The following is a 27,123-nucleotide window of genomic DNA, read 5'->3' on the forward strand; positions in this document are numbered from 1 at the left end:
ACTTATTTCTCCTGCTTCCGAGATCAGGGTGTCAGCAGTCGGGTGCTTCGCGAGGGCCTTTTTCCTGGCTGTGTCCTCACATGGCCTCCCTTCGTGCGTGGGTAGAGGAAGAGAGCGAGAGAGCAGTCTAGTGTCTTTTCCTTTTTCCTCTTCGTGTAAGGAAGGACGCCAGTCCTGTCATGACGTCCCCATCCTCATGACTTCATCTAACCCACGTTGCCTCTGAAAGGCCCCTTCTCCACGCGCCATCATGTTGAAGGTTAGGGCTTTAGTAGAGGATTTGGGTGGGGGCGGGGGCACATCAGTCCACAGCACCCTGTTTTGTTAGGCTTGCCGTATTGCGCCCTTGTGGAGTAACTGAACGTTTTGCTGTAAAAGCAGCACTGCTGTACACTGCTGTTGGAATGAGAATAAATGGAGATGCTGAAGCCAGCCAGCGATTCACCTAGAATACTGGATAGTTTTGGAAGCTTTCATAGAGACTTTGAAAACTTTTTATTTTGAAAAAATATCTAGCTTGGAGAAGTGAGCTAACAGTGAGCTAACTCTGCCTCTCAGCATCTACACAAACGACCGTTTCTTGTGAACTGTGTTCGAATAAGTGGCATACCTCGTGCCACATTCCCCTGCTGCTGGGCCTATCCCCCTGGCATGAGGACAGACTCCTGTGGAATCCAGGGCCAGGTCAAGTCAGGCAGTTTGACACAGGCACAGTCGTCACCTGCTCTTCACTTTGTCCCGATTGTCTTGGCAGAGCCCTTCGTAGCACTGTTTCACCATGGCAGCGTCTGGTTCACTTAGTCGTCATTCATCTGAAACTGGTCTTTTTTTTTTTTTTTTAATGTTTATTTATCTTGAGAGAGAGAGACAGAGTGGTGCGTGAGCGGGGAAGGGGCAGAGAGAGAGAATCCCCAAGCAGGCTCCTTGCTGTCAGTGCGGAGCCTGACGTGGAGCTCAATCCCATGAATTCTGGGATCCTGACCTGAGCCAAAATCTAGAGCTGGACGCTCAACCGACTGAGTCGCCCAGATGCCCTTGTAACAGGTCCTTTTCAAAAGAAGCAAAAAAACCCACCTTTCTTCGCTTTTCATAACATAGACATCTTTGAAGAGTATAGGCCAGTTGCTTCATAGATTGTTCCGCAGTGTGGGTTTGTGTGATGTTTCTCTGTGAGTGTATTTAGACGACGCATCCCAGACAGGAATCTTATCTAGGTGACTTCTGTGTACTTCTTAGATTAACCCGTCCAGATGCGAGTGATGTGACCTGCCCCCGGGGTGATGCTGATTTCTCACTTGGTCGAGCTGTCGTCTGTTCTGTCCATTGTGTAGCCCTGGTTTTGACCCCTGCACTAATCTGTGGGGACACTTGAGTCACAGACTCAAAGCTGGCAGGTTTCAAACTGCTCTTAGGGATCTTGTGGTGGAGGCAGTGAGCAGGGAGGAGAGATCTAGCCTCCAGGTCTGTGGCATTCAGAGATGGGCCGTTTTGGTCTGTTTTTACATACTTGGTTTCCAAGTAAAATTTATTTCAAGTAAGAGTTTCCCCTTCTCTATTTGAATTGCTTCAGAATGCAGTGAAGAATCTAAGGCAGCCTTTTGCCCCCCTCACCCCCCGCCCACCTTCCTTTAATGTTTGAGTTCTAGTCCTGAGTGCTTTTTATTACTCTTTGCTAAATTGATGGATAAGCCAAATTGTGGATAATCCTGTATTTTATTTTGTTTATTTTTTGTTGAATCGTATTTATTCTCAGAAATGTCTCGTGTCTAAAACATAACTTTATAAGGTTATACATGTGAAATCTCCATGATGACAGTACATTTTATAGAACAAATATAAAATGTTTTTGCAACTTAACACAGCCCTCTGTTGTGTTTAGTCTTCCGATTTATTATCCACCATCTTTTCTAGGTTTTCCAAGAATGCACTATATTTGATTTTAAGACAGATGATCTTTTCTAAGATATTTTGTTAAAATGAAATTTACACTAATGATTTCCAGTACAGGATTTATAGCACTCGTAAGACTAAAGTTGTCCTGGGTTGATTTTATAGGAGGACAAAGACACTGATTCCACCAAAGAACCTCTGGATGACCTTTTCCCAAATGATGACGACGAACCCGGCCAAGGAAGTAAGTTGGCGAAGGGGAGTGGTTAAGTGGCAGCCTAGAAACGGAAGGTGGTTTGTCCTGTTGTGATGTCATTGCCACAATCAGTGGGCATCTTCGCGCCGGTGGCCTGCCTCACGGGAGCGGCCCTCTGTGCACTTGGATGGCGTTATGTTTCCCAAAAGAACTTCAGAGAGTTTCTTGGCGGGATACAGTAGTACGTTAGACCAGCCCCTGTGAGATAGGGTCGTGCATAGACGGTTCAGACGTGAAGTGTGGGCTCTTACGGGGTTGGAAAGGCAGAATTAGTTTGGTGCCGAGGGCAGTCTGCCTGCTCTGTTGGGGGCATCACACCACCCCTGACAAGTTACTGATGTTACGCAGCCTGCCTGGGGAGTGCTGCGTGGGTGGGTGTCCGTAGCGTGGGGCCCGAGCACCACCCTGGACCAAAGCTAGAGAAGAAAGGTGTAATTCAGTGCTGTCGTCCGGAGGATTGCCTCTCGGCACATCTCAAGCGAAACTCTGTCTGTGCAGTCCAGCAGCAGCACAGCAGTGCGGCGGCCGCGGCGCAGCAGGGCGGCTACGAGATCCCGGCGCGCCTGCGCACTCTGCACAACCTGGTCATCCAGTACGCCTCCCAGGGGCGCTACGAGGTGGCCGTGCCGCTCTGCAAGCAGGCCCTGGAGGACCTGGAGAAGACTTCCGGCCACGACCACCCAGACGTGGCTACCATGCTGAACATCCTGGCCTTGGTGTACAGGCTAGTAGTTCTCATTTTCTCCTCTGGTCTTTTCCCGGAGGCCGTGTTTTTAATGAACTTGCCCGTAAGCTGCTTCACCAGCTTTATGGTTCGCTTCTCCTCAGACAGCCAGGGGGTTAAATTCGAAATACTCAGCGAGCTCTGTGGCGAGGCTGTCACCCTGTGGAACAGATGCTGCCCAAAACGACCTAGGTCAGCCTTTCTAGAATAGCCCACATGCACCCTTCACTCTGGCCAAAGTCAACTCTTGATTTTTTCCAGCAGGCTCTGTACCAGGTTTCTTTTCTCCAGAACAGCCTTCCCACCTGTCTGTCAGCTCTCTCTCTTTTCTGAGTCTCGGATCCCACTCTCCCTTTGCCCCTGTTGTGTCGCCAGAGCCCTTAACCGCTGCCTTTCTTCTGGCGCCTGTGCACTGTGCTCGGCATCGGGGCTGTCTGCGCTTTGTTCTCTCTTCTCCCAGAGTCGTGTCCCATAAAGGTGGGGACCAGCCTGTGTCTGTGTCCCTGTCTCTCCCGTCACTCCAGCACGCTTCCTCCCTTAGGAGCCCCTGGCGAACACTTTGAAGGGAATTGAGGAATTAGCCCTTATGGCCCAGGGAATGACATGTTGGAGCCCTTTGTGCGTGTCTCTTAGCTGACCTAGCCTGAACTAGATCAGAGACGGGTCAGTGGGGACCTGAGGAGGGGGAAGTTACTGCTCACACAGTAGGAGTGGTTTGCTGTGGCCCTTCCAGTTTTGTGGGTTGCAAATAAAGGGTTTGTGTTTCTTCATTGTCCCCATTCAATGTGTTTGATACACACAAGTATAGGTAGGATTTTAGGCTGGTTCCTGTGAGGCCCTAAAGAGGAATATGTAATTCCTGTCCTCAAGGAGAAGCCAGAATACTGAATTTACTTTTTTATTAAAAAAATTTTTTTTAGTGTTTATTATTGAGAAACAGAGAGAGACAGAGCATGAGCGTGGGAGGGGCAGAGAGAAGGGGAGACACAGAATCCGAAGCAGGCTCCAGGCTCTGAGCTGTCAGCACAGAGCCCCATGTGGGGCTCAAACTCACGGACCATGAGATCATGACCTGAGCTGAAGTCGGACGCTTAACCGACTGAGCCACCCAGGCGCTCCCAGAACACTGAATTTAAAGCCAGGACAACTCCGTTTGTATCTCTGCTAAATGGCCCCAAGACCGAAGATGTTGTCCGGAGCCTTTAACTTTTCTGAGTCTCGGTTTTCTTCCTGGTTTTCTTTCCTGGTGTGCTGGTTCAAAGAGTGCTGGCTGGGTTTCTCATGTGTTCGAGCTGAGGCTGCTTGTCCTTGGTTTGGGGCCACGCCTGAGAACCAGTGTGGTTGCTCTTCGTGTGACTTCACTTTGGCCAATTGGTTTATAGTCCCTGACATGTTATGGCACAGTTTAGAAGGGTGCTCAGTATACCTTGTCTCGTTTAGTTGTTGTTGTTACTAATTACAAGTTTCTAGCAGGTTTTAAAACTGTCATACTTGCTGATTTTCACAAGAAGTTTGAGCCAGTTCATAATGTGTAGTAGGATAATTGGAGGAAAAAATCTCAAAACACTTGGCCAGAATTAGTGTGCTTCAGAGGTTCCATAGGCCTTCTGAACCCTTCCCATGTTTTGTAGGACAGACTGGATTCTGTAGGGCGAAGCCTTGCTGGGCAGCTCATACTCAGTTAAGAAACATGTGTGCTAGCTTTTGTATCACATTGTCAGTACATAAACCAAGGTGGGCAGAGGCTGGGTCTGGTCTGATGGTGTTTCTGTCTTACCACAGTCAAAAAAATATCCTCATTCCTCTTACTACAAGCAAATGGTGGCAAGTTGCATACCAGATTAAGACACTATAATGTGCCATATTTATTTTTAACTAGCTTTTTCATTATACACATAGCATATCATTACCTTCCAAAGCAACTCTGTGAGTTAGGTCATACACTTCCTTTCTAGATGGGCTGATTGGGACTGTGGGAGGCTTCTTCGTGTCCCAAAGCCTTGTAGCCGGTAACTGGCAGAGCCTGGGCTCAGATGCTGGCATCAGTTCTATCTGTTAGATAGATAGAGCAAGCTCACTTGTTCTGTGTGGGGCAGCTCGCCTTGTGGGGGTGGCATTGTCCTGGTGATCTAGAGGGGAGGGCAAGCTTCAGAAACTAATCAGGCCTGGATTCCAGTTCACATTTATTGGGGGAAGCTTTTTCTTGTACACTAGAGGTGTTTTTATTAGTTTTAATTGTTGATTTATTTTTTAAATAGTTGAAGCTTTTATTTCTGTAGTTTCAAAATTACATTTTAAAAAGATGGAGTAAGCTATATCCAAAACACTTACTGTATGTCTTTCAATTTAGAGACCAGAATAAATACAAAGATGCCGCAAATCTACTGAACGATGCCTTGGCCATCCGTGAAAAAACTTTGGGCAAAGATCATCCCGCGGTTTGTATATCTGGTTCTTTCATTCTTTTTACATTTTATTTTCCCTATTTTTTTTTTACCCAACTCATTTTAATATTAAACTCAACAGGGAAGGTTTAAGAGCTGCCTTTCCACTAGATGGCACAGGTAGGTGTCTTGACTTATTTGATAGCAGTGACAAACTTCAGTCCTGGGGACTCTGATATTTAGCATGTGCTGGTGCACACTCGTTCATCATCACCATCTCAAATGGATCACGTACTGTATTTTTTTTTTTTTTTTGTCTTAAATCAAATTGCATGTACTTCTGTAATTTTTTTTTCTGAAGAATTTATGTTATCTTCTTCTTAAAATCTGGTCAGATTTGCAAACAGATCTGTGTTTGCGTTGGTTGGGTTGGCTTTGTGGCTTCCAGTGAAATTAAAAAAAAAAAAATCAAGATCATGTCGCTGATGTTGATTGTTGAATTTTTGTATCCTGCACTTTACTTCGTAGAATCTGTACATAATGAATTGCTCTTTTGCTTTTAACCGAAGTCCTATTTCTTCCTTCACTGAAGAGCACTTCACTGTGCACACTGAGCACCGACGGATGTGTGAGCTCTGAGTCCTGTCCGTCAGTCCCGTACCGCTCCTTGACGTTCCTTTTGTGTTGGTAGGTGGCGGCCACTCTGAATAACCTCGCAGTGCTGTACGGCAAGAGAGGGAAGTACAAAGAGGCCGAGCCGCTGTGTAAAAGAGCCCTGGAGATCAGAGAAAAGGTGCGGCCAGAGGAGTGGTGCTTATTGTCTTGAGATGTGGTGTTTTGTGTCTTCTAAGTATTTCAGGTTTTAAGTTTTGAGAGGTGACCCCTGTGGTATGCGGTGACTGACCATTTCCTGAAAATAACTCATTGGATAAGGTATGAGGTGGACAGCCTGCAAAACACAGCCGATTGGCCCATTCACAGCATTCACACCGGTGTTTAAGAGGGGTGGGGGTGTCCGTGTCTGCCCGCCCTGCCTGATGTGGCCTGGGAATGCCTGCAGAAGGAGGAACTTCTGAGCACTGGCCGTGGGAGGCCTGAGGGCACACCATTTCACAATGGGGCATGTACCTGTCGAGAAGAAACACATTGAAATTTAAAAATAAAGTCACCAAATACGCTTGTAAAGCTTAAAAAATGAAGTTATTTTGAGAACTAAAGTGTAACTCAGAACTGTAGATGACGTCAGTGTCATGGATGTTAATTACGCCAGGAGCTACAGTTTATGGTAATTAGGTATTGGAAAAAATGTAGCTTGTCAATTCCAGCAGTAGGGAGGCTCAGGTGTCCGGTCCATTCCATGAATGACCAAGGGTAGTACTTTAACTTGGTATTTTTTGTGATTATTTACCCGCGATACTGCAAGGTCACTTAACTTTCAGCCATATGACAAGAGGAAGTAAAAAAGGGCTCATCATCAAATTATGCAGGAGAACTTCTTTTCTGCTGCCGTCTACGTGATATTTATGAAATAAAATGGTCAGATTTTGAGTAGACTAGGGTTAAAGTCAAGGAGAACCCATAAGTATCAAATTAAGGATTATGAACTCTATACGGTGATCTACCAGATTCATTTGTACATAGTGGCTTTCATTTACTCATTTAGCAATGCGTGTTGAGTTCTTGGGGGCCCCTGCTTGGTTAGAGCTGGTGAATTACAAATCAGAGAGAATGCTCCTTCCCAGGGGGCACAGGATGTAGTTGGCTTCCAGGATAGAATTCCAGGAGTGTGCAGAGAGCATGGGCCCCCCAAAGTCCCAGGAGGGGGCCGGGGTGCACCGGGGATGGCTTCCCATAAGTGGTCGGTGTTTGTACTGAGTCTTAAACAGGGTTCACAGGCAGGGAGAGCAAGGGAGTGCAGAGAGGGAGGGAGGGGCAGCATGCCTTCTTGGGGAGGCACCAAGTTGAGAGAACGAATCCCTTGCCCAAGGTACTGAAGAAATGGTTCAGCATTTATTCATCCGTGTGTCCATACCTCTGTGGATGCGGACATTTACACTGGCGAAGGAGATGTAACATTGGCACTCCTGGTTGTAATGGGCAGCAGACTACATACATAAATGAGATAGTTTTGGTTAGTGATTCTTGCAGAGGAAGAAACCAGGATGCTTGTGAGTTACCAGGGTGAGGGCGGGCTGGGGCTCCCTTCAGTCAGATGTAGGGAAGTGTGCCCTATGAGGGTTCTGCAGAGACCTGAGGGTTGATTAGTCAGTGGGTGGTGTGGCTGGGGGGACTGAGAGAAGGACGTCAGACATCTGGGATGAGAGTTCGGAGAGCCCTGAAGGGGGACTTTGCCGTGTGAGGGGAAGTGGTTTGGGGCGACTGCAGAGGCTTAGTGCGAGTGGAAGAGTTGGAAATTCCCTTTGAAGGCTGTACACATCGGGATGAGTCTTGTGCAACAGCTGGAGTCAGAAAGGGCCCTTCCACACCTTGGCACTTATGCCAGCACGGCCTTTATAGAACAGTGTCCTCATCTTTAGACCGTGCATGATCCACCACTGCCAGCTACTGTGTGGCTTATTCTAAGAATTGAAGTTTAAAGCATGTACGGTTCCTTCTCACCCCCAAGAATAAGAGTTCTGGTGAAGTTATTTTTATTATTACAGGGCACGGGGAGGCATGGCATTAAGCCTGGAGGTTAGGCACAGTCCCGTTTCTGTTTAGAAGGATCTTTCTCGTAGGTGGAGAATGGATTGGATGGGAGTGAAACAAATCAGTGTTTCTAATACACTCTATTTTGTTCCAGGTTTTGGGAAAGGATCACCCCGATGTTGCTAAGCAGTTGAATAACTTGGCCTTACTGTGCCAGAATCAGGGCAAATACGAAGAAGTAGAATATTATTATCAAAGAGCCCTTGAGATCTACCAAACAAAACTGGGGCCTGATGACCCCAATGTGGCCAAAACGAAAAATAACCTGGTATGTTGATAGAGGCACACTCTGTAGATAGAGCCAGAATTGTTTTTCTTTGAACTTTTGAAGTTTGTTTTGTAATTTAGCCTGTAGGTAAGAGTGTATATTTCATTTATATGTGAAGATTACTGAGTACTTTATTTTCTTTTAAGGCCTCCTGCTATCTGAAGCAAGGAAAATTCAAGCAAGCAGAAACACTGTACAAAGAGATTCTCACTCGTGCACACGAAAGGGAGTTCGGTTCTGTGGATGGTAAGAACTACACTACTGCTTCTGAGCGTATACAGTTGTAGAATGCATTAAGAGCGATTTCCTGCTGGAACTTGGTAATACCCAAATCATCCTAGTATTTTCAAGAGACAATGTAATTTGAATTTTAGAAATGATTTTGCAGATAGTGCTTAGAGGAGAGGACATGGCACAGTGTGAGTAGTCCTAGGCTCATTCGCTCACCTACCAGCCAGTGAGCGTTGGAGAACACCCGCGTACTTGCTCTGGTGTCACCAGTTACTCCAGTTACCCCCAGGGTGTCGTGCCTCTTGTAGTGAGGGGTGACGGGCCACCCACCCCACATCTTGCCTCGTTGCCCTCTCCAGAGTCCAGCCTTGCTTCATGCACAGTTCAGAGCATTAACTCCAGAAAGTCTCTCTGGAGACATCAACGGTTCTGGGATTGTCCTGTCATCCTGGTTCTCAAAGTGCCAGCAGGGATCAGTAGCGTCAGCACCACTTGTGACCTGTCAGACAGAAGTGCAAGATGTCAACTCCATCCCAGGCCCACTGGATTATTAGACTGCCTTAAAGAGCCAAGGCCTGTCTCCATATTCCTTAAAGTATCATAGGTACTTAATACAGTTTTAGAACAAATATTTTGTAGGATTTAAATTGCTCAATAAAACAGTGTTTGTATGTTACATAAGGGACCCCCCCCCCCCCCCACACACACACACATCAGGTGTTACATAAAGCATTTGGAATGAGGACAGTTGTTACTGGTGTGCAGGAAACCTCAGAATGCATAGGGAAAGAGGTTTTGGTTAATAAGTGTTTTCTTTATCCTTTATTCTTTATGTTTTTTTATTTATTTAGAGAACGAGTCGGGGAGGGGCGGGGGGGAGGGAATCAGAGGATCTGAAGCAGGCTCTGTGCCGACAGCAGAGACCTCAATGCAGGGCTTGAACTCATGAACCATGAGATGGTGACCTGAGCCAAAGTTGGATGCTGAACTAACTGAGCCACCCAGGCACCCCAGTAAATATTTTCTTTTATAGAGAGTTCCTAGAAACCACTCTTGAAAGATCTTTGAAGTGTAGTAATATTATTTTCCTCCCGTTAGTAAGTGGAGCGGTAAATCTCTTTTTCTCTGAGAATCTAGGAATGCCCCAGGCTCACCATTCTGAGCGTGGATTGTGTTTCAGTTGACACAGGACGGGACAGCAAGTGCCTCCCCAGAGTCGTACAGTTCACAGGGGCTTCCATATCCTCGCCTAACTGCAGAGGCTGTCTGGACTTTGTAGTGATTTCAGGTCCTTTCCTTAATGCTGCTTTTGCAAAATTCTGTTCTTGGGGAATATTTGTTTCCTTATGACTTGCTAGCTTCATTTTGCTAAAAACCGTAGTATAAAGTCCACAGTTAATTGGGTTCCAGTTAAAAAGGCAGTGTTCCTGTATTTGGATTTGCCTTCCATGCACATGTTAAAGCGTAGGACAGAAGGCATTTCTTTTTGGGCAAGATATGTGTGTCCTGTGGCCATCGATGTGTGACCTCCAGTCTCCCAGGGCCCTTGCTGCTCACGGTGCACATACTGACATGTGCGACCTGTTGTGTTGTCTGGGAGTCGTGCTCTATTAGCTGGTGTGTAGTTGGCTATTCCAGCAACAGAATAGTTCGGAATAGTTCAGTTAGATACGGCTAACCCTGCACCCACAGTGCAGCCTCACATACTGTTCACTTTGTCAAGACCAGTATTTAAAATAGGCTTTAGTGTCCTGTGACATGCCAGGTAACAATCATAGTTCTGTCAGGCAGTCTCGGTGTGTGATCTCGTTTCATTTTCTGAACATTCCTGTGAACTGGATCCAACCTTAATCCATTTTAGGAGTGAGGACACTGTAGACTAAGTGACTTCGCCCAGGTTAGGTGGTTAGTGAGCGGGTGACCTGGTGTGAGCATAGGTTTCTTCCTCGGGAGCCTGAAACCGGTCCTTGAAAGGTTCCTGCGTGCAGACACGGAAGGTGAAGGTCACCCATGATTTCAAGAGTTTTCCTTCTTTCTGTGCCAATTGATTTACACGATTAAAACCATGCTTTACATATAATCACAAATACTGCTTATTTTTCTTCAGACTTGTACCCTAAACATTTTTCATGTCATAAAAATATTCTCATAAGTGTCACTTTTCAGACTGCTTACCCTCCGTGGTGTGGTGTGGACACGCCGGTTGTCTAGAAGCGCTGGATGGAGTGGCGTGGTATAGGTTCCGGAAGGTTAAGACCGTAAGGGAGTATCTCGCATCTTTTGCCAGGTTCTCTCCAAGCACCTTATTCCTTTTTCTTGGACTTTTGTTTAGTGCTAGCTTTGTCAAATTCTGAATACTCCCCAGTGTTACGTGAAGATTCTAGCACTAAAGTTTCGTTGTAGGAGCCTCAGCATTCGTCAGGTTCGGTAGACAGCCGCCAACCTCTGCAGTTACGTCTGATTCTGCAGTTTCTACGGTCACTGAAACCTGACAGCCTCCCCTCAGTGGGCTCTCCCGTGCTTCGATTTCATAGTATGTTATGTTTTCTCCCCTAGATGAAAATAAACCCATTTGGATGCACGCTGAAGAAAGAGAAGAATGCAAAGTAAGAACACGACGTTTTGAGAGATTTTCTGAATTGAATACGTTGCTTTAAAAATAATTACTCATTTGTTATAATTTAGGGAAAGCAAAAGGATGGGACATCTTTTGGAGAATATGGCGGCTGGTACAAAGCCTGCAAAGTTGATAGGTATGTCTTTTTACCTAGAGAAATACAATTACTTGGAAGGTGCTGGTGCTTTAAGGGCAGCTTGTAAATGACCGAACACGTAAAGTTCCGTAAGATGGTGTGCCTGCACAGTCCCCTGTTGTTTCAAATTCCCGTCCAAAAACCTGTAATTTTGTGTTTTAAATGTTCATTTATTTAGAGAGACGGGGAGAGAGTGCTAGAGCATGTGCCTTGGGACGGGGGCAGAGAGAGAAAGAAAGAATCCAAAGCAGGCTCCATGCTGTCAGCATGATGTCAGCCTGATGTGTGGCTTGAACTCACGAACCATGAGATCAGTGACCTGAGCCAAAATCAAGCATGGGATGCGTAATCTACGCAGCCCTTCAGGCCCTGTTTCTTTGTTTCTGTACCTTAAGCGCCTATTATTAATAAGAAAGAAGCCTCTTGAAGTACTTACATATGCTAAAAGGAACTAGGTTTATTTCAAGTTTCTTAGTAAGACTGTGGTTATGGGCAGAGACACACTCTTCTTCACACACGTCGCACTCTTTCTGGCTCCTGTGTGCTCATTCCGTCTCCCTCTATGTGGAGAGGAGGGAGACCGTGAGCAGCAACATTAGGAATACCGTGTCCTTGGGGCGCCTGGGTGGCTCAGTCGGTTAAGCGTCCGACTTCAGCTCAGGTCACGATCTCGCGGTCCGTGAGTTCGAGCCCCGCGTCGGGCTCTGGGTTGACGGCTCAGAGCCTGGAGCCTGCTTCCGATTCTGTGTCTCCCTCTCTCTCTGCCCCTCCCCCGTTCATGCTCTGTCTCTGTCTCAAAAATAAATAAACAAACAAAAAAAAAATTTTGGGGCGCCTGGGTGGCGCAGTCGGTTAAGCGTCCGACTTCAGCCAGGTCACGATCTCGCGGTCTGTGAGTTCGAGCCCCGCGTCAGGCTCTGGGCTGATGGCTCGGAGCCTGGAGCCTGTTTCCGATTCTGTGTCTCCCTCTCTCTCTGCCCCTCCCCTGTTCATGCTCTGTCTCTCTCTGTCCCAAAAATAAATAAAAAACGTTGAAAAAAAAAAATTAAAAAAAAAAAAAAAAAAAAAATTTAAGGAATACCATGTCCTCTTTACTGCCCAGCGAAGAATAAGCTCAGCCCCCAGGGGAGGCATGATGGCTACTAGCCACACCCAGCACAGCTGTTTCTGTTGCCAGAGGGCCTGGGGGCAGCCACAGCCTGGAAAGCACACAGGCGTGTCCCAGCGGCCACAGGGCTCAGTGCAGCGTGCCCTGGCCCCTCAGAGAGTCTACGGTAAGGGTCGGGGTCGCCTCACTGCCTCACACAGCACTGGTAGGCAGGGGATCCTTGGGATAGAAGAACTATTTTAGAATTTTGCTGCTTAAGAAAATACCGTAGAAACTTAAGTGTTTCTCACGAACGTGTCTTTTAGTCCTTTAGATTATGTGTTGTTGACAGTTCTGAAACTTGTATTTAATACTCTGTGTATCCTGGGCTTTCCTACAGTCCGACTGTTACAACTACTTTGAAAAACCTCGGGGCACTTTATAGACGACAAGGCAAATTTGAAGCTGCGGAAACATTGGAAGAAGCAGCCATGAGGTCCCGTAAACAGGTCAGTGACATGCCTTCTATTTTTAACTCGCCTGTTAGAGGTGTTTTTTTGTTTTGTAATTAAAAAAACTTTTTTTTTTTTTATGTTTATTTTTTAAGAATGAGAGAGACAGAGCTGAGTGTTTTTAATATTTATTTTTGAGAGAAAGAAACAGTGTGGGGGGGGGAGGGGCAGAGAGAGAGGGAGACAACAGAATCCGAAGCAGGCTCCAGGCTCTAAGCTGTCAGCACAGAGCCTGATGTGGGGCTTGAACCCAAGAACTGTGAGATCATGACCTGAGCCAAAGTCAGACACTTAACTGACTGAGCCACTCAGGTGCCCCAAGATATTTTTTAAAGTTTATTTATGTATTTATTTTGAGAGAGCGCGCGCGCGCATGAGAGGGGAGGGGCCGAGAGAGAGGGGGACAGAGAATACCAAGCAGGCTCCATGCTGTCAGCACAGAGCCTGATGTGGGGCTTGAACCCAAGAACTGTGAGATTATGACCTGAGCCGAAGTCGGATGCTTAACCAACTGAGCCACCCTAGGCGCCCCTCACCGCTTAGAGCTTTAATTGAATGGGTTGAATGAGTCTTTTTTTTTTTTTTTTTTTAATATTTATTTATTTTTGAGAGGAAGAAACAGTGTGAATGAGTGAGAGAGGGGCAGAGAGAAGGAGACACACAATCAGAAGCAGGCTTCAGGCTCTGAGCCGTCAGCACAGAGCCCGACGCGGGGCTCGAACTCATGAGCAGTGAGATCACGACCTGAGCTGAAGTCGGACACTCAACCAACCGCCTGAGCCACCCAGACGCCCCGAATGAGTCTTTTTTAATATGACTTATCAAAAGCTTGACTTAGAAAATATTTAATATTTTAGTTTGTACAAACAAAACTATATTATTTAAAAGGTCGTAACTATAGGGATGCCTGGGTGGCTCAGTGGGTTAAGTCCCTGAACTCGAACCAGGCGTTGGTCTCAGGATCTGGAGTTGAAGTCCCACGTTGGGCTCCGTGCTGGGTGTGAAGCCTACTTAAAAAAAAAAAAACAGACCATAACCATGACACCGAAAGCACAAGCAGCAAACGAAAACCTCGATCGGTTAGATTCACCAGAATTAGAAACGTGTGTGCACTCAAGGACGCTGTTCAGATAACAAAGATACCCACAGAATGGGTGGAAGTGTTTGCACATCGCATCTGATGATGCTCTAGTGTCCAGAATGTATAGAGACAGGAGGATTTCCTAGTTAAAGAATGAGCAGAGGAGGAGGAGCTGAGCAGACATTTCTCCAGAGATGGTGCACAGATGCCCACGGGCGCGGGCGGGTGAAGTGCTCCCCATCGTCAGCCACCACCCTGCTTCACCCCCATGGGGACGGCTCAAGTGCGACACAGAATGTAACAGGTGTCGAGGGAAAGATGTAGAAGTTGGAGCCCCCATGTGCTTCTGGTGGGGATGTGAGGCGGCGCAGCTACCATGGACAGCAGCGTGGTGGCTTCGCAAGAAGGTGAACATGGGATCATCGGAGCGTTTCCTTCATCTACTGAGGCGTTTAGTCATGTGAAATACGGTGTGAGGAGATGGAGGGAGGGGTGCCCTTTAATGAGCAGCTTTCAGAGTAATGAGTAAGGGTGTTAACCCTGTGTGTGTATGTGTTTTTGTGTTACCTTGTGTGCACACGTGAGCATGTGTATGTGTGTCTGTGTAAATATATAAAAACGTATGTGGAGATGGCACATTTGGTTTTGTCTTCTATCTCTTTAGGACTGGAGAGGCAGGTGTGAGTTTTTCCCTCCGCCCCCCGCCTCTTTTTTAAGTTTATTTTATTTTTGAGAGAGAGACAGGGAGAGAGAGTCTCAAGCAGGCTCCGCACTGTCAGCACAGAGCCCAGTGTGGGGCTCAGACTCACAAACCATGAGATCATGACCTGAGTGGAAAGAAAGAGTTGGCCGCTAACCACCTGAGCCACCCGGTCACCCCAAGTTTTTCCCTCTTGAATGGTACATATGGAGGCGATTATGTGCTTGCTGGTTTATTGCCGCTTTTTGTCTGGGGTTAAAGTGACCCGTGTATACCTTAGAATTCTTTTTCTGAACAAAATCTGTGTGGACTGAGGAGAGAAAACCCAGGCAGAGTTGGTAGCAATGATGTGTCCCAGCCTGTGCCCCTGGAGGAGCCCCTTTCTTAAGTCTGGCCATACTTCCTGGGTCTTCTGACTCTGGAAGGCTGCTTGGGAGCTGGGCATGCACAGGGGAGAGCGCCTGGAGGCATTGGGAGGCCTGGTGGGGGTCTGGCTGTGTGGGGCTGCATGGCATTCCGGCACAGTGTCCACGTTTGCCACCCCTGGGGATGGAAGGTGGCTTCCACCGCCTTGATGCTCATCCCAGCTCTAGACTTCCATGACCTGTCATCAGGATTAGTGCCAACAATCCAGGCTTTGTTTTAAAGTACCAGGATGATGTATATCAACTGAGCGGAGTCTGGGGATCAGGAGTTGTAGAAGCTTAAAGAAGGGGATTGTCAGTGCTTTACCGAGAAAGGTCTCCTCCTGCCTGGTGAGGGGGCACGTCCGCTTTACCGTAAAGTCACATTAGTACATCATCTGTCTGAGATTTGTACCTTTTGAGAAAGACCCTATGGGAGTCAGCGCAGTATTTGCACGAGTTGTTGGGGTTGAAATCCCATTTAGAGTATAGATCGTTAGAACTGAAACGCACCCGGAGAACAGTCTGTGCTGTGGGAGGCCGTCCCTGCCGCAGTGAAGTGAAGTGAGCTTGCTGCTGCCCTCTCGCCCTGACACTGGGGCCGTCTGGGCGTTGTCCCGGCAATGTCTGATGAGACTTTGCAGACGGAGAAGTTGAGAGGGTTCCGCACTCGTGTACCTGCCTCCTAGGTTCTGTCTTGAACGTGTCCTTGCTCTTCGGCACATCTGTCCCAACTGCCCATCCACAGGTCCTTTCTTGGGGAGGGCGTTTCAGGTTTGTATGTGTCAGTTCATTTCCTTGTAAATACTTGAAGTGTGCGGTTTGCTTGCTGGAGCCCAATGTTTGTTGTTTTTTATTTTTATTTTTTTATTTAAAAGTTTTTTTTTTTTTAATGTTTATTTATTTTTGAGAGGCAGAGAAACAGGGCACGAGCAGGGAAGGGGCAGAGAAAGAGAGAGAGAGAGAGAGGGAGACAGAGAATCCGAAGCAGGCTCCAGGCTCTGAGCTGTCCGCACAGAGCCGGATGCGGGGCTTGAACTCACGAATTGCGAGATCATGACCTGAGCTGAAGTCAGATGCTTAACCAACCGAGCCACCCAGGCGCCCCTATCGTTTTTTAAAATTCGAGGTAAAACTAACCGAGTGGAATGCCTAAGTGTTAGGTGTACCTTCCTGAGAATCACTGCTCTGAGTTTTTCTTTCCAGTGTTTAAGAGCTGTTTTGTTTTTCTTTTCCTTAGTGAAACTTAACTATCTTAGAAATCCTGAACGAAACTTAAGTTCTAATGGATCAAACCCTTTCCCCCTTGCCTGGCTCACAGGGTCTTGACAATGTTCACAAACAGAGAGTAGCTGAAGTGCTGAATGACCCTGAGAACATGGAGAAGCGGAGAAGCCGGGAGAGCCTGAACGTGGACGTGGTCAAGTACGAGAGCGGCCCTGACGGAGGGGAGGAAGTGAGTATGAGCGTAGAGTGGAACGGGGTAAGTACAGTACACAGCCGCCGGCGTGCTCGGCCAGGCGCTCTGTCCCCGCGTCCCCCGGCCGCGGCCTGGGCCAGTGTCCTGCAGGGGTGCCTGCCAGCACTTTCCTCTTGTCTTATGTGCCAGACACTTTCCTGTTCTCAAATTACGTACAAAATTAAGATTTTTGTAAGTTTTTACCTTCTGCTAATGATGAAGTCTGTTACTTGTTTGAAGTGGTAATTTTCTTCTCCATAGGAACCCATGAAAGCTGTTTGGCTTAACTTTGAGCACTTAAATGCTGATTGAGTGTCCTGGTTATTTAAAGCATAATCCATAACCTGGATTTATTTTAATATTAGGATTAGCGTGGCAGATAACTAACTCGCTTTGTTAACTTAACCCATTTTCATCGCTAACTCCAGCGCTCCTAATTTCACTGACCAGGCTGCTGTTGATTTTGTTAGAAGTAATTCAGATTCCTTAAAGGGAGGTGATGTTGTCAAGTAGAACTTGTCTCTAGGAAAGAACAGGTTGGGATGGCTGCTGTTCGTGTCCCACTTCAGTGCTGAATATCATGTTTCCCCTGGGGGTCCAGGGGCTCATCTCTCCCCACTATCATCTGCGAGAGGTTCTCGGACGCAGAACTGCAGAACCCGTGCCTGTGTTTGGGACCTATCCCTCCAGGCTCTGCCTCTGGGTTTCACGACTTTGCCTTTATGGATGTTCTTACCACTGCTGTTTACCCAGTGGTTGCCGAAGAGCGTGTGGCCTTCTGAACATTTTTTTTCTAGTGTATTTTGGTCACACGTGGGTAATATTTTTGTCTATTGAGCTGGTATCTGTGGGATTTTGCTTTTATCAGAGAGGATTGAAAGCAGGATTAGCTTTAACACATCCAGGTGCGCTCTCGATTTTTTTATCATTATTATTTTTTGAAGTTGTGGTCCAGTTTGATTAGCTGATATGGTGCAGATGTTTTGCCAAATAGTAGTTTCGGGTTTTTCTATACTCCATCTTTTTGAGTGTATTTATTTGGGATTTTTCTATAGCTGTAGCGGTTTGGTAAGGATTAGCAATCTAAGCAGACACTTTGTACGTAATGTTAGGGGTCAGAGTTTCAGAGAGAACATCTTTTGACCGTCTTTATCTGGCAGCTGCCTCGCTTTGGGTTTTCCTGTGCCAAGACAACCAATCAGCATCCGCTTTGACCATCCCCCTGTCGGGCTGTAGTCCAAACAAAATGATGATGGTGCAGGCCCTCCTCTTGCCCACATCTGGCCACACTGTGTACTGTACTCTCCCCATGGTTCCTGTCGTCCTGCATGCCTGTGTAGAGGGCCACGTCCCTTCTCCGGCCTTTGGAAGCCAGGGTGCAGATTTGATACTCTCGAATGAAGTTCTGGAGGAGGTGTTTCTTGAGACAGTATTTCTAGGTCAATCTTCCTGTGAAATCCTATCATAAAGTTATTGACAACGTGGAGTTGTGTTACGTCTTCAAGACTGAGACTCAGGGATGAGGGAGAGGCGCTTCCCATCCAGGGTGGAGGGCTCGTAGGCAGCTAGTCAGGCCTGCCGCGGGGTCCCAGAGGCCGTGGGCACAACAGTCACTCCTCTGGAGCACACGCTTGGCCCTCTTTCCATTATTTCACATTTCCCGTCTCACTTTGGACACGCTCTCACTTAGGACGCTCACACGCCAGGCTTTGGACCCCTTTTTACTCGACATTAGACACTAGGAGCTCTGCATCTTTGACAGGATCCATCACAGGGCTCATCGATTGGCTGTGGGGTCCATTGGCTGAGAGAATCTAGATTCCAGATCTTAAGTCCTTCCTAAAACTCGCTTTGAGCAGCAGAAGGATCCCTTTTTTCAGAGTCTCAGCTCAAACAGTGGCGAGTTGAGAACTGCCCAGGTTAACCAGGCGGGGAGCCGCCCAGGTTGGCGTGAGCACCGCTGGGCCCCCGAGGTGCCTGCTCACATTCCGTCCGCCCTCACCTTTGAGGGAAAGCCACAGCTCCCAGCTTCTGAGGTGGTGGTACTGAGCTGTCCTGATACATGGTCGAAGTTTCACTTTCAAAGCATCCTTGTTCTGCTTTAAGAAGAGACCTGATAAAAGGCAGTATGCACCCTTGCATTTTTTTTGAGTGAACCTGGGTGAGGGGTAGTTTTGTGCAACCAAATGAGCCCGTTTTAAGTGTCAACTTCTAGTGAGAAGCTGGTAGACCGCAGTCCCCACGTTAGTCTTTGTCCAGGTGTGAGAATAAGTGTCCCTTGCCCTCTGTGTGTGAGTGCGGAGTTCCCCCAGATGGCAACAGGTTTAAGGACCGTTGCCACCTGCAAGGGCTAACCAGTGTGCCGCAAGAGTTTCTAGTGTTACGCAGTCCAGATAAACTAGAAACGAGTTGGGAGTTGAGGTGGGCGTCAGGGCTAGGCCTGTCCTCTCTAATTTCACGCCACGAATCGTGAGTTTCTGTTGGTGGCTTCAGGGTTTTCCTGGCTTATTTTATCATCCCAAGAACCTGTTTTACATTTATAATGAGAAAATGCCACCTGGATTTTATGTTGGCGTTCCGCATTAGAGTTTTTAAGTCTTTGGAAAACAGTTTCAGTGCTCTTTAAAAAGTTTAAAAACCGCTACCTTAGGAAAAAGCATCGTGTCGCTCTGTCGGGCAAGTGCTAGTCTAGTGGGGAGGATGGCGGGCGTAGGCCTGGCTGCCCGGTTCCGTGATCAGAGCCGCTTACGCCAGACTGAGTACGTGTCCTCATTCTCCACACTCAGAAGTAACGTCTAAAACGAAGGGCAGCTAGTCCGAGATCAGGCACACTAGGCATAGTTGCCCCCTGCAGACACTGAGAGTCTGGGTCTCAGCACAGGACTGAATTCTGTGCTATTAAAATGCAAGAAAAGTAAGGTTACTGGATATATGGTGACAATTCATAGGAAATTTTTGGATCAAATTCTTAGGGAAGTGCAGTTCTGTTCTTTTAGGTATGTACCATAAAGATTGTGATTAAAGTGCTTGAAAAATGTGACTTCCTCAAACTTATTTTTGTATAAAGTGTACAGTTCTGAAAAGCATTGTCAGGAGAAGCCTGAGTTCTCTTTTATGGTCCTGCTAAAAGTGCAGATGCTGTGTGCACAGGAATGCTTCCTGATACATCGGATTCCCTTTACCCTCTGTCCACCTGGCTTTGTGTTCACTGAGGGCTGGTTCCCTTCAGATACATGGGAGTCCCTGGGCTGCCTAGTTACTAAGCAGTCGTATCTGCAGCCATGCCACGAGGGCCCCAGGAGACCTCACAGGAGGACCCAGGGCCCCCAAGTCAGTCTTCTGCGCTCTGTCTCGATTCGCGCTGCCAGTGCCCTGCAGGCTCCTTCAGGAGGAGCCCGCCCCGCCTCCCTGTGTTAGTGCTTGTGAGAGCTTGTGATCCACTGAAGTCTTGCCTGAGATTATGAGGAATGGGACGGTACGTGCTGTTAATTAGAAATAGGCTTTTTACCTTTGAAAGTTATATTAGGAACACGACTAGAATGTGACAAAAAACAGCAAATCACCTGAAATCTGTGCTTAATAACTACTGCTCTATGTTTCTCAGCCAATACGCTATACACTTCTGTTCAGAGCCCACTTTTTTGACGTAAATACGCTTTCATGGCAGTCAGTGGAAGTAGTAGAGGCTCCCTGAATAGAAGCCCACCGGGGTTGGGGTGGGTTCCCACTGCACTTCCCGCTGGTCCTGGATGGCGAGGGGAGGGTGGGCAGCCTGCCCCAGCGCCCCTTCCCCAGCGGGGGGCTGCTTCCGGAACCTAGGTCCTGTGAGCCTGCGGGGGAGGGGGATGTTCACCGTGAAGTCCTTCTCCTGCGGTCCGCAGAGGGTCTAGTCCGGGAGCACTACACGTAACACCGCTGGAGCGTAGCGATGAATTGGGGGGCGAACAGCAGGTGCACGGTTTGTGGAATTAACATTTTAATGTCCTTTTTCTGAAAGAGCAACAAGAACTTATGTTTTCTTGTCCTCCCAGCATTCGTGGGGAGTTGGTAACAAATTTTATTTTTCCATTTTAAAGATGAGAAAAATGAAGCTCGGGCTGGTTAAATGACTTGCTCAGCGTCCCATGGTGAGTCAGAGCGGGCAGGGGCTCAGGTCCCCGCTGTCTGGGGCTTCGGTACAAGACCATTGGGTTTCCGGTCTGCTGAGACCCAGGATGCATTGCTGCCTGTGGAATCCATTTTCCATAACTAATTTTATTTTGGATTACCGACTGCATGTTTAAAATGTGCTGAAGATTCTTAAAGTCCGTGGTTTCTTAAAGTTTCTGAAATGTCTAAACTGTTAGTGCTTTCAAGGGAAAGTCCTCCCTGATTTCAGAGAGAACTTTATAGTCTAGGGATGCAGAAGGATTTCCGACGAAGTTAAAGATCATGAACGTGCCATTCCCGTGTGTAGCCTTTTTTTCCGGTGACTGTCAAGTCATTTCATTGTGGGATCTCCTTTATGTACAGTTGCCGGAAAACCTCGTTACAGTAAGTACTATGGAGATTTCTAGCACAGTGCCAAGCCATGCTCTGAAACTGGAATTTAATTTTGATGGCAGGAGTAACTAGTCTTAATAATGTATGTAACCGATAACGTGTGGCCCGGTGCCTCTTTGTGCCCGGCTGATAGGAGCAGGCAGAAGGTAATCCCAGATACTGAAGCGATTCAGAGCACCGCCGAGATCCGTGACCTAGAAATACTGTGAGCCGCGCTGCGCTCGTGGGGGTGGCTCTCTGCTCACAGCGGTTTCACTGGGCTCTCTCTCCGTTTCTGTCTGACAGGCCTAGCTGCCCTCTGTGACGCTCACACCGTCTCCTGCATGACGGGCGGCTGCTCCGGCTTTACTTCCCTCTCCAGTGCTGCCTGCTGTGTGTAGCAACCCCCTAGGATTCTTGTCAGAGCTCCACCTCTCTGTGACTGGCCATTCCTTTCGGTGCTGCTGTCCTTTCGGGGGGTTCCTTATCTCTGTGTACATGTAGCTTTGCCAGATATGTACTTAGTAATATAAACTGTGTTAATAAAAACCATTTACCGTGTGATACATGAGTTTAAAAATTAAGAGCGATTAGCTGTTCACTTTGATAAAAGGTAGTTAGAAGTACCTGCAGGTGTTGATGCAGTGGCATGACAGTGACCGTGGACGCTAGCTAGGCTGTAAGAATAGGGCATGTGCCGCCCCCGTCGCACTCCGAGACCTGGTGAGGCCCCCCGGGCCCCGGGCTCTCCCCTTAGGATCTCGCTCAAGTAGCATTTGCTGTGTAGTCTCTGTGAAATTTTGGCAACTTGGCTCTTCTCCACTAACCCTTAAGTGGTCAGTGATTTGTGTATTTGTGTCTTTCTAACTTCTAATAAACTCACTCCAACTGACCTGTGTCTTCGTGTCTGTCTGCTTAGTGGGACTTTTCACTTTTTCCATGGAATGCGGCATTGTGTGGCTTCTTGAAGGAATGGGGCTACTGTTAATCTTACTAAGTCATTCATTCTGAGAATAAAAGTTGCTACAGACACATTTTTTTTACTCTCTGTTCTTCATTTTCATATCCAGATAACTGCCAAATGTTTCACTTATTAATGTCTGAGTCCGTTGTGATGAAAGCTGGGCAGTCTTTTACTTCCCACAAGGTGTTTGAGGGTTTTTAGTTTTTGTATGGAATGAACGTTTTATTTCATTTTCCAACCTCACTTACAATCCAACATTTAATAAAACTTTTTAAAAAACTTACTGAAGGGTCGCCTGGCTGGCTCAGTCAGAAGACCATGCGACTCTTAATCTTGGGGTCTTGAGTTTGAGCCCCACCTTGGTGGAGGGTCGGGGAGGGGGGACTTATAAATAAATAAATAAATACATGAGAATTTTTACAAAATTATAAAATTTACTAAAGAAGCAGTATACCTAAGTATTGTATTTACATGGAATTGTTAAAAAGAAGTTGTCTCTGTCAGCTCAGCGTTTGGGGTCCAGTACTGTTACGTGGCCCAAATGCTTCTGTTTTTATTAAACGTGGAATTTGATTTTGGTGATCTTCCAAGAAGCAGCCTTCATTTTCTTAAGACTTTTTCTGTGTGTAGTTACCTTTTGTTTTGAAACAGCAGTAAAATTTGGGGGATGTTTTTTTTTGTTTGAATGTACTTCTTAATGTTCAAATGTTTTCATGATCATTGGATTATCTTTAATGAGATTTAAAATGGATCGAGTTCTATTTCAAGTGTGTTTATATGCATGGCAAGTTGGTAATTTCTGTAGCAGTCGCATTGCCAGCAAGTCACAGACAAGTAGGTCAGCCGTGACGTGAATTCTTGTTTTCATGCAGCTCTGCCTCTTGGGAGGTCGGCGGAGGACCGTCTGCGGTTTCACATTTGTTCACATTTCTTTCAGGACGGCACTGGATCTTTAAAGCGCAGTGGCTCCTTTAGCAAACTCCGGGCTTCCATTAGACGCAGCAGTGAGAAGCTGGTTAGGAAGCTGAAGGGAGGAAGTTCTCGAGAGAGTGAGCCAAGGAACCCCGGGTAACTATCTGCAGCCCCGCCGGGTGCCCGGCGGGCCCTCCTCCCCCAAGACAGCGGTGCCCGGCGGGCCCTCCTCCCCCAGGACAGGCTGAGGGATGACCGAGGGCCTTCCGTGCAGAGGCCGAGAGGGCGGATGCCTTCAGAAGACATCTGTGCAAATCTTTGACTTTGTGGCATGTTCAGAGGAAGCCTTAGTGGTGGAAAGTGGGAACTTCGTATTAAAACACCCGAGCGTATTCATTTGTTTACTCTAGACAGGCGTTACTTATTTTTTAAAATTAGCACTGGTTCATATCCTTTAAAATTAATTTTTAGTTAAAAAAAAAAATTAGTTTTTATTTAATTTTTTTTTTTTTTTGACGTTTATTTATTTTTGAGACAGAGAGAGACAGAGCATGAAGGGGGGAGGGGCAGAGAGAGAAGGAGACACAGAATCGGAAGCAGGCTCCAGGCTCCGAGCCATCAGCCCAGAGCCCGACGCGGGGCTCGAACTCACGGACCGCGAGATCGTGACCTGAGCTGAAGTCGGACGCTTAACCGACTGCGCCACCCAGGCGCCCCAAAAATTAGTTTTTAAAATCCTTTTAAAATCAAATGATAACTGTGATTGTATTAAGCCCACACGGGTATTAATACAGGAAGAAAAATTGTTTTAAATAGAAGGATGACAGTTTCAAGACTTTGTTATAAGGTGTTTCTTTAGGAGATTAAAAAACAGATTTCCCATGTGTTTAACAAAAGGTACACTCCTGCGTCCTGGAGTCTTTTGAACAATAACATGTAAGTTGTCAAAGGAATTTGGTTTCGAGGCATTCTGGTTTTGATCGGGTGTGTCAGCAGGAGATCGGCTGTGAACAGTGTGTGCATTTCTGGGTCACTGCTGGGGTCAGCGTCCTGTTTGGGATGCATTTCCCACAGAGGCACTGTTTTTTCTGCTCTTTGAAGCTCTCAGTTCCTAAATGGGGCCTGCTTTTTAGAGATGGACTCTCAGTGAGACCCTGTCGTACACCTGATCCCACCGTCCGCTCTGCGGGCGACGAGTCGCCCGCTGCTGGGGCACGGGGTCCCCTCCTGTAACGTGCTGGAGACACCGAGGGGAGGGGCTCTTCCCGCTGCTTCCCTTGCCGGTCCCAGAGGTGTCCGGTCTCGTTCTTCTGACCTCTAGGCCCGGGGAGCAGAGCCCTGGTGGGGCTGCCGGCCGCCCTTGGCCCCCACTCTGCCTGTGGCTGCACACACTGCTCGATGGCTCGCGAGGCAGGAGGCGCGATTTGGTTGTATAGGTGGCTGTCCCCCTGCTTCTCAAATGTTCACGAGCCCGTTTCCGTGGAGGGAGTTTTATGGGCTCCACACATTTGTCCTCAAACTACCTGGAAGGAACAGTGTTGGAAGCCGGTCGGGGTTTGTGGGATACGTGAGGCTTAGCAGCAGGTTGCCGTCCTGCCCTGCCGACGGTGCCCGAGGGCCTGGGACCCGACAGGAGCGTGCGTCAGGGAAACAGGTTTTAATTTGCCTTTGGGATAAAGTGCTTGTTTTAAAATATTTGCAGAACTAAATGATAGGTCATCGTTTGCCTCACCGAGTTTTGAAAGTGTAAACTTTTTTTTACCGCGATGTGAGGATCCGCACAGACTGTTGTGCAGTCGCCCAGTTACGTTCCCGGGGCGGGTCTGGGAGCGGAAGAGATTTGTGTCACCATGTGGGCGGCTCCTCCAGGACGGACACCCCGGCTACCAGGGGTGCTGGGTGTTCTGAGACTTTTTAAATGCGGAGTCCCGTGACCTGGACCTTCTTCCCACGTGACGGAGCCCACGGTTTTTCTCTTGGTCTCATCCGTGCCTTCTGTCTTGACTGTGACACAGAGGTAGGGACCCTCCGCAGTGCGGCCCGGCTTGCGGTGCTAGGACGCTGTCCGCCCGACTCCACACTTTACACCTAGCACTTTTCCTCTGTTATTCGAGATGATGCCTTACTGAACTTGATGAAAAATTAATGACCTTAGAAATGTTATTCCATAAAGTGCAGAAAACTGAATACTCTTTCTAGGTACGAGTGACCATGTTCATTAACTGGACAGGTGGTTCTCCAGCCACAGCATCAGCATCTCGTGGGGGCCGGGTGGGGTTGTGAACAGACTGTCAGGCCCCACCCCACCCCTATGCTAGTGCCTTTCTAGCAAGTTCCCAGCAGGTGCTAGTGCTGCTGGTCCAGGACCATGGTTTTTTTTTTTAAACTTTTTTTGATGTTTATCTTCAGAGTTGAGAGAGCAGGGGAGGGGCAGAGAGAGGGGGAGACACGGAATCTGAAGCAGGCTCAGGCTCTCAGCTGTCAGCACAGGGCCCGACTCTGGGCTCGAACCCACGAACCGCGAGTTCATGACCTGAGTCGAAGTCAGACGCTTACCCGACTGACCCCCCCAGGCACCCCAGGACCACCTTTTGAAACTCACTGAACTGGGCATTCTTCTGTGTTGCACACCCCGGTTTAAAATACCCGAGTGTGAATGCAGCTCCAGGAGGCTGGGGAGACCTGCTGGGAAGTCACCAGTTGTCCTTACTTTCATCTTGTAAGGAAAGGGAATTTGAGGAAGAAATTTCTTAGAGAAAGCCAACCAGCAAAAACGTATGGACAAAGTGAGGGCTTATGGGGGGTGGAGGGGAGGGAAAAAGCGGTGATGGGCAGGGAGGAGGACACTTACTGGGATGAGCACCGGGTGCTGTATGTAAGGCAATTTGACAATACATTAAAAACATAAAATTTAGAAAAATATGCATAACACGTGAAAAAAGCCAATTTGCTGTTTAACAGAATAATTAAATGTGGCAGAATATAACTTCCTTGTCATTTGCTTTGATTTTATCCTTTGTTCTTGGGTAGTGTTACGTAGAGAAGAACTCGTTCAGAAGTGTAGCAACCTGTGGGATACGTTGGGATGTTTTTGGTTTTTCTTTTTATCCTGGTTGGGGCATTTTGGGAGTGTGTTTTACTTGAGAATAAGTAAATTAAGGTCTGTGGTTTTGGTGTAGTTTATTCAATGAGAACTTGATAAATACCTGTCGTTTGCCGGGCGCTGTGCTCACAGTTGATGCTGGGCACTCGTGTCGTGACCCAGGCCTTGGTCCACATTCCTAGTGCATTTTGTATGTGTCTGGTTGTGCTGATCCTTTGGATCTGTGCTTCAGTGTCACAGCTCTGCCCTCAACTCATAGAGTAAATAGTGTGCCCTGTGTCATAGGTGGTTCAAGTTCATAATTACAGTTCCTGTTGCAAACATTTAAAAAAGAACCCTTGAGGGGCGCCTGGGTGGCTCAGTTGGTTGAGCATCCAACTTCAGCTCAGGTCATGATCTCACGGTCTATGAGTTCGAGCCCTGAGTCAGGCTCTGTGCTGACAACTCGGAGCCTGGAGCCTGCTTCCGAGTCTGTGTCTCCATCTCTCTCTGCCTCTCCCCTGCTCATTCTCTGCCTCTCTGTCAAAAATAAAGTAAGTTAAAAAAAAAAAAAAGAACCCTTGATATTGGTTATTTTAACTTGAAAAGCTAAGGGGACTTTCTGTTTGAGGGCATCCCTGGTAGTGGTAAGCAATTATGGTAACTTTATCCATAATTTAAGTTTGGGTTTTAGGTTATTTTGCAGGATATTGCATCAAGTATTTTAAAGGTATCAAATGGGGGAAAAAAGTAAACATTGACATCACTGTATTTCCTTAAATATAAAGCATGAAATTTCTCTTAAATTTTGATTTTAAAAAAAAATTTGCTTTTGAGAGAGAGAGAGAGAGTGCGAGCATGAGCCGGGGGGGGGGGGGGGGGTGGGGGCAGAGGGAGACACAGAATCCAAAAGCAGGCTCCAGGCTCTGAGCTGTCAGCACAGAGCCCGATGCGGGGCTCGAACCCACGAACTGTGAGATCATGACCTGAGCTGAAGTTGGATGCTTACCCGACTGAGCCACCCAGGTGCCCTAAATTTTGGTTTCTAAGCTTCGGAGTTTATTTTACTAGTAAAAAATTGGTTTTCCTTTTAATAAAAAAATATAAAATACATGAACGTATATATGTATCTGATCTCAACAGTGAGCTTCGAGTGTCTTTCTTTTACATGGTCATTCCGGGTGAG

At 47.3% G+C, this 27,123-nt stretch overlaps 1 protein-coding gene across 14 annotated transcripts in view; it reads left to right on the top strand.

Moving 5' to 3' along the window:
• KLC1 (kinesin light chain 1) overlaps window positions 1–27,123 on the top strand; it is a 64,543-nt gene that overhangs the window by 30,049 nt on the left and 7,371 nt on the right. For 5 of the 14 annotated variants that reach the window (XR_013555945.2, XR_013555946.2, XR_014137864.1 and 2 more), the window contains 11 exons: window positions 2,056–2,134; window positions 2,645–2,870; window positions 5,221–5,308; window positions 5,946–6,047; window positions 8,058–8,231; window positions 8,378–8,477; window positions 11,019–11,068; window positions 11,148–11,215; window positions 12,703–12,811; window positions 16,321–16,482; window positions 22,881–23,011. Coding sequence is in view for 9 of the 14 variants with exons in the window: in XM_078447795.2 (XP_078303921.1) it covers window positions 2,056–2,134; window positions 2,645–2,870; window positions 5,221–5,308; window positions 5,946–6,047; window positions 8,058–8,231; window positions 8,378–8,477; window positions 11,019–11,068; window positions 11,148–11,215; window positions 12,703–12,811; window positions 16,321–16,482; window positions 22,881–23,011 (1,289 nt within the window). In the remaining 5 variants the exon portion in view is untranslated. Of the gene's footprint in view, window positions 1–2,055; window positions 2,135–2,644; window positions 2,871–5,220; window positions 5,309–5,945; window positions 6,048–8,057; window positions 8,232–8,377; window positions 8,478–11,018; window positions 11,069–11,147; window positions 11,216–12,702; window positions 12,812–16,320; window positions 16,483–20,534; window positions 20,586–21,285; window positions 21,872–22,880; window positions 23,016–27,123 lie in introns of those variants that run through there. The other 9 variants (XM_078447798.2, XM_078447797.2, XM_078447801.2 and 6 more) reach the window with 9 other exon arrangements.

This window comes from Panthera onca, chromosome B3 (genome assembly GCF_046562875.1).
Source record: "Panthera onca isolate mPanOnc1 chromosome B3, mPanOnc1 haplotype 2, whole genome shotgun sequence".
Taxonomy (NCBI): domain Eukaryota; kingdom Metazoa; phylum Chordata; class Mammalia; order Carnivora; family Felidae; genus Panthera; species Panthera onca.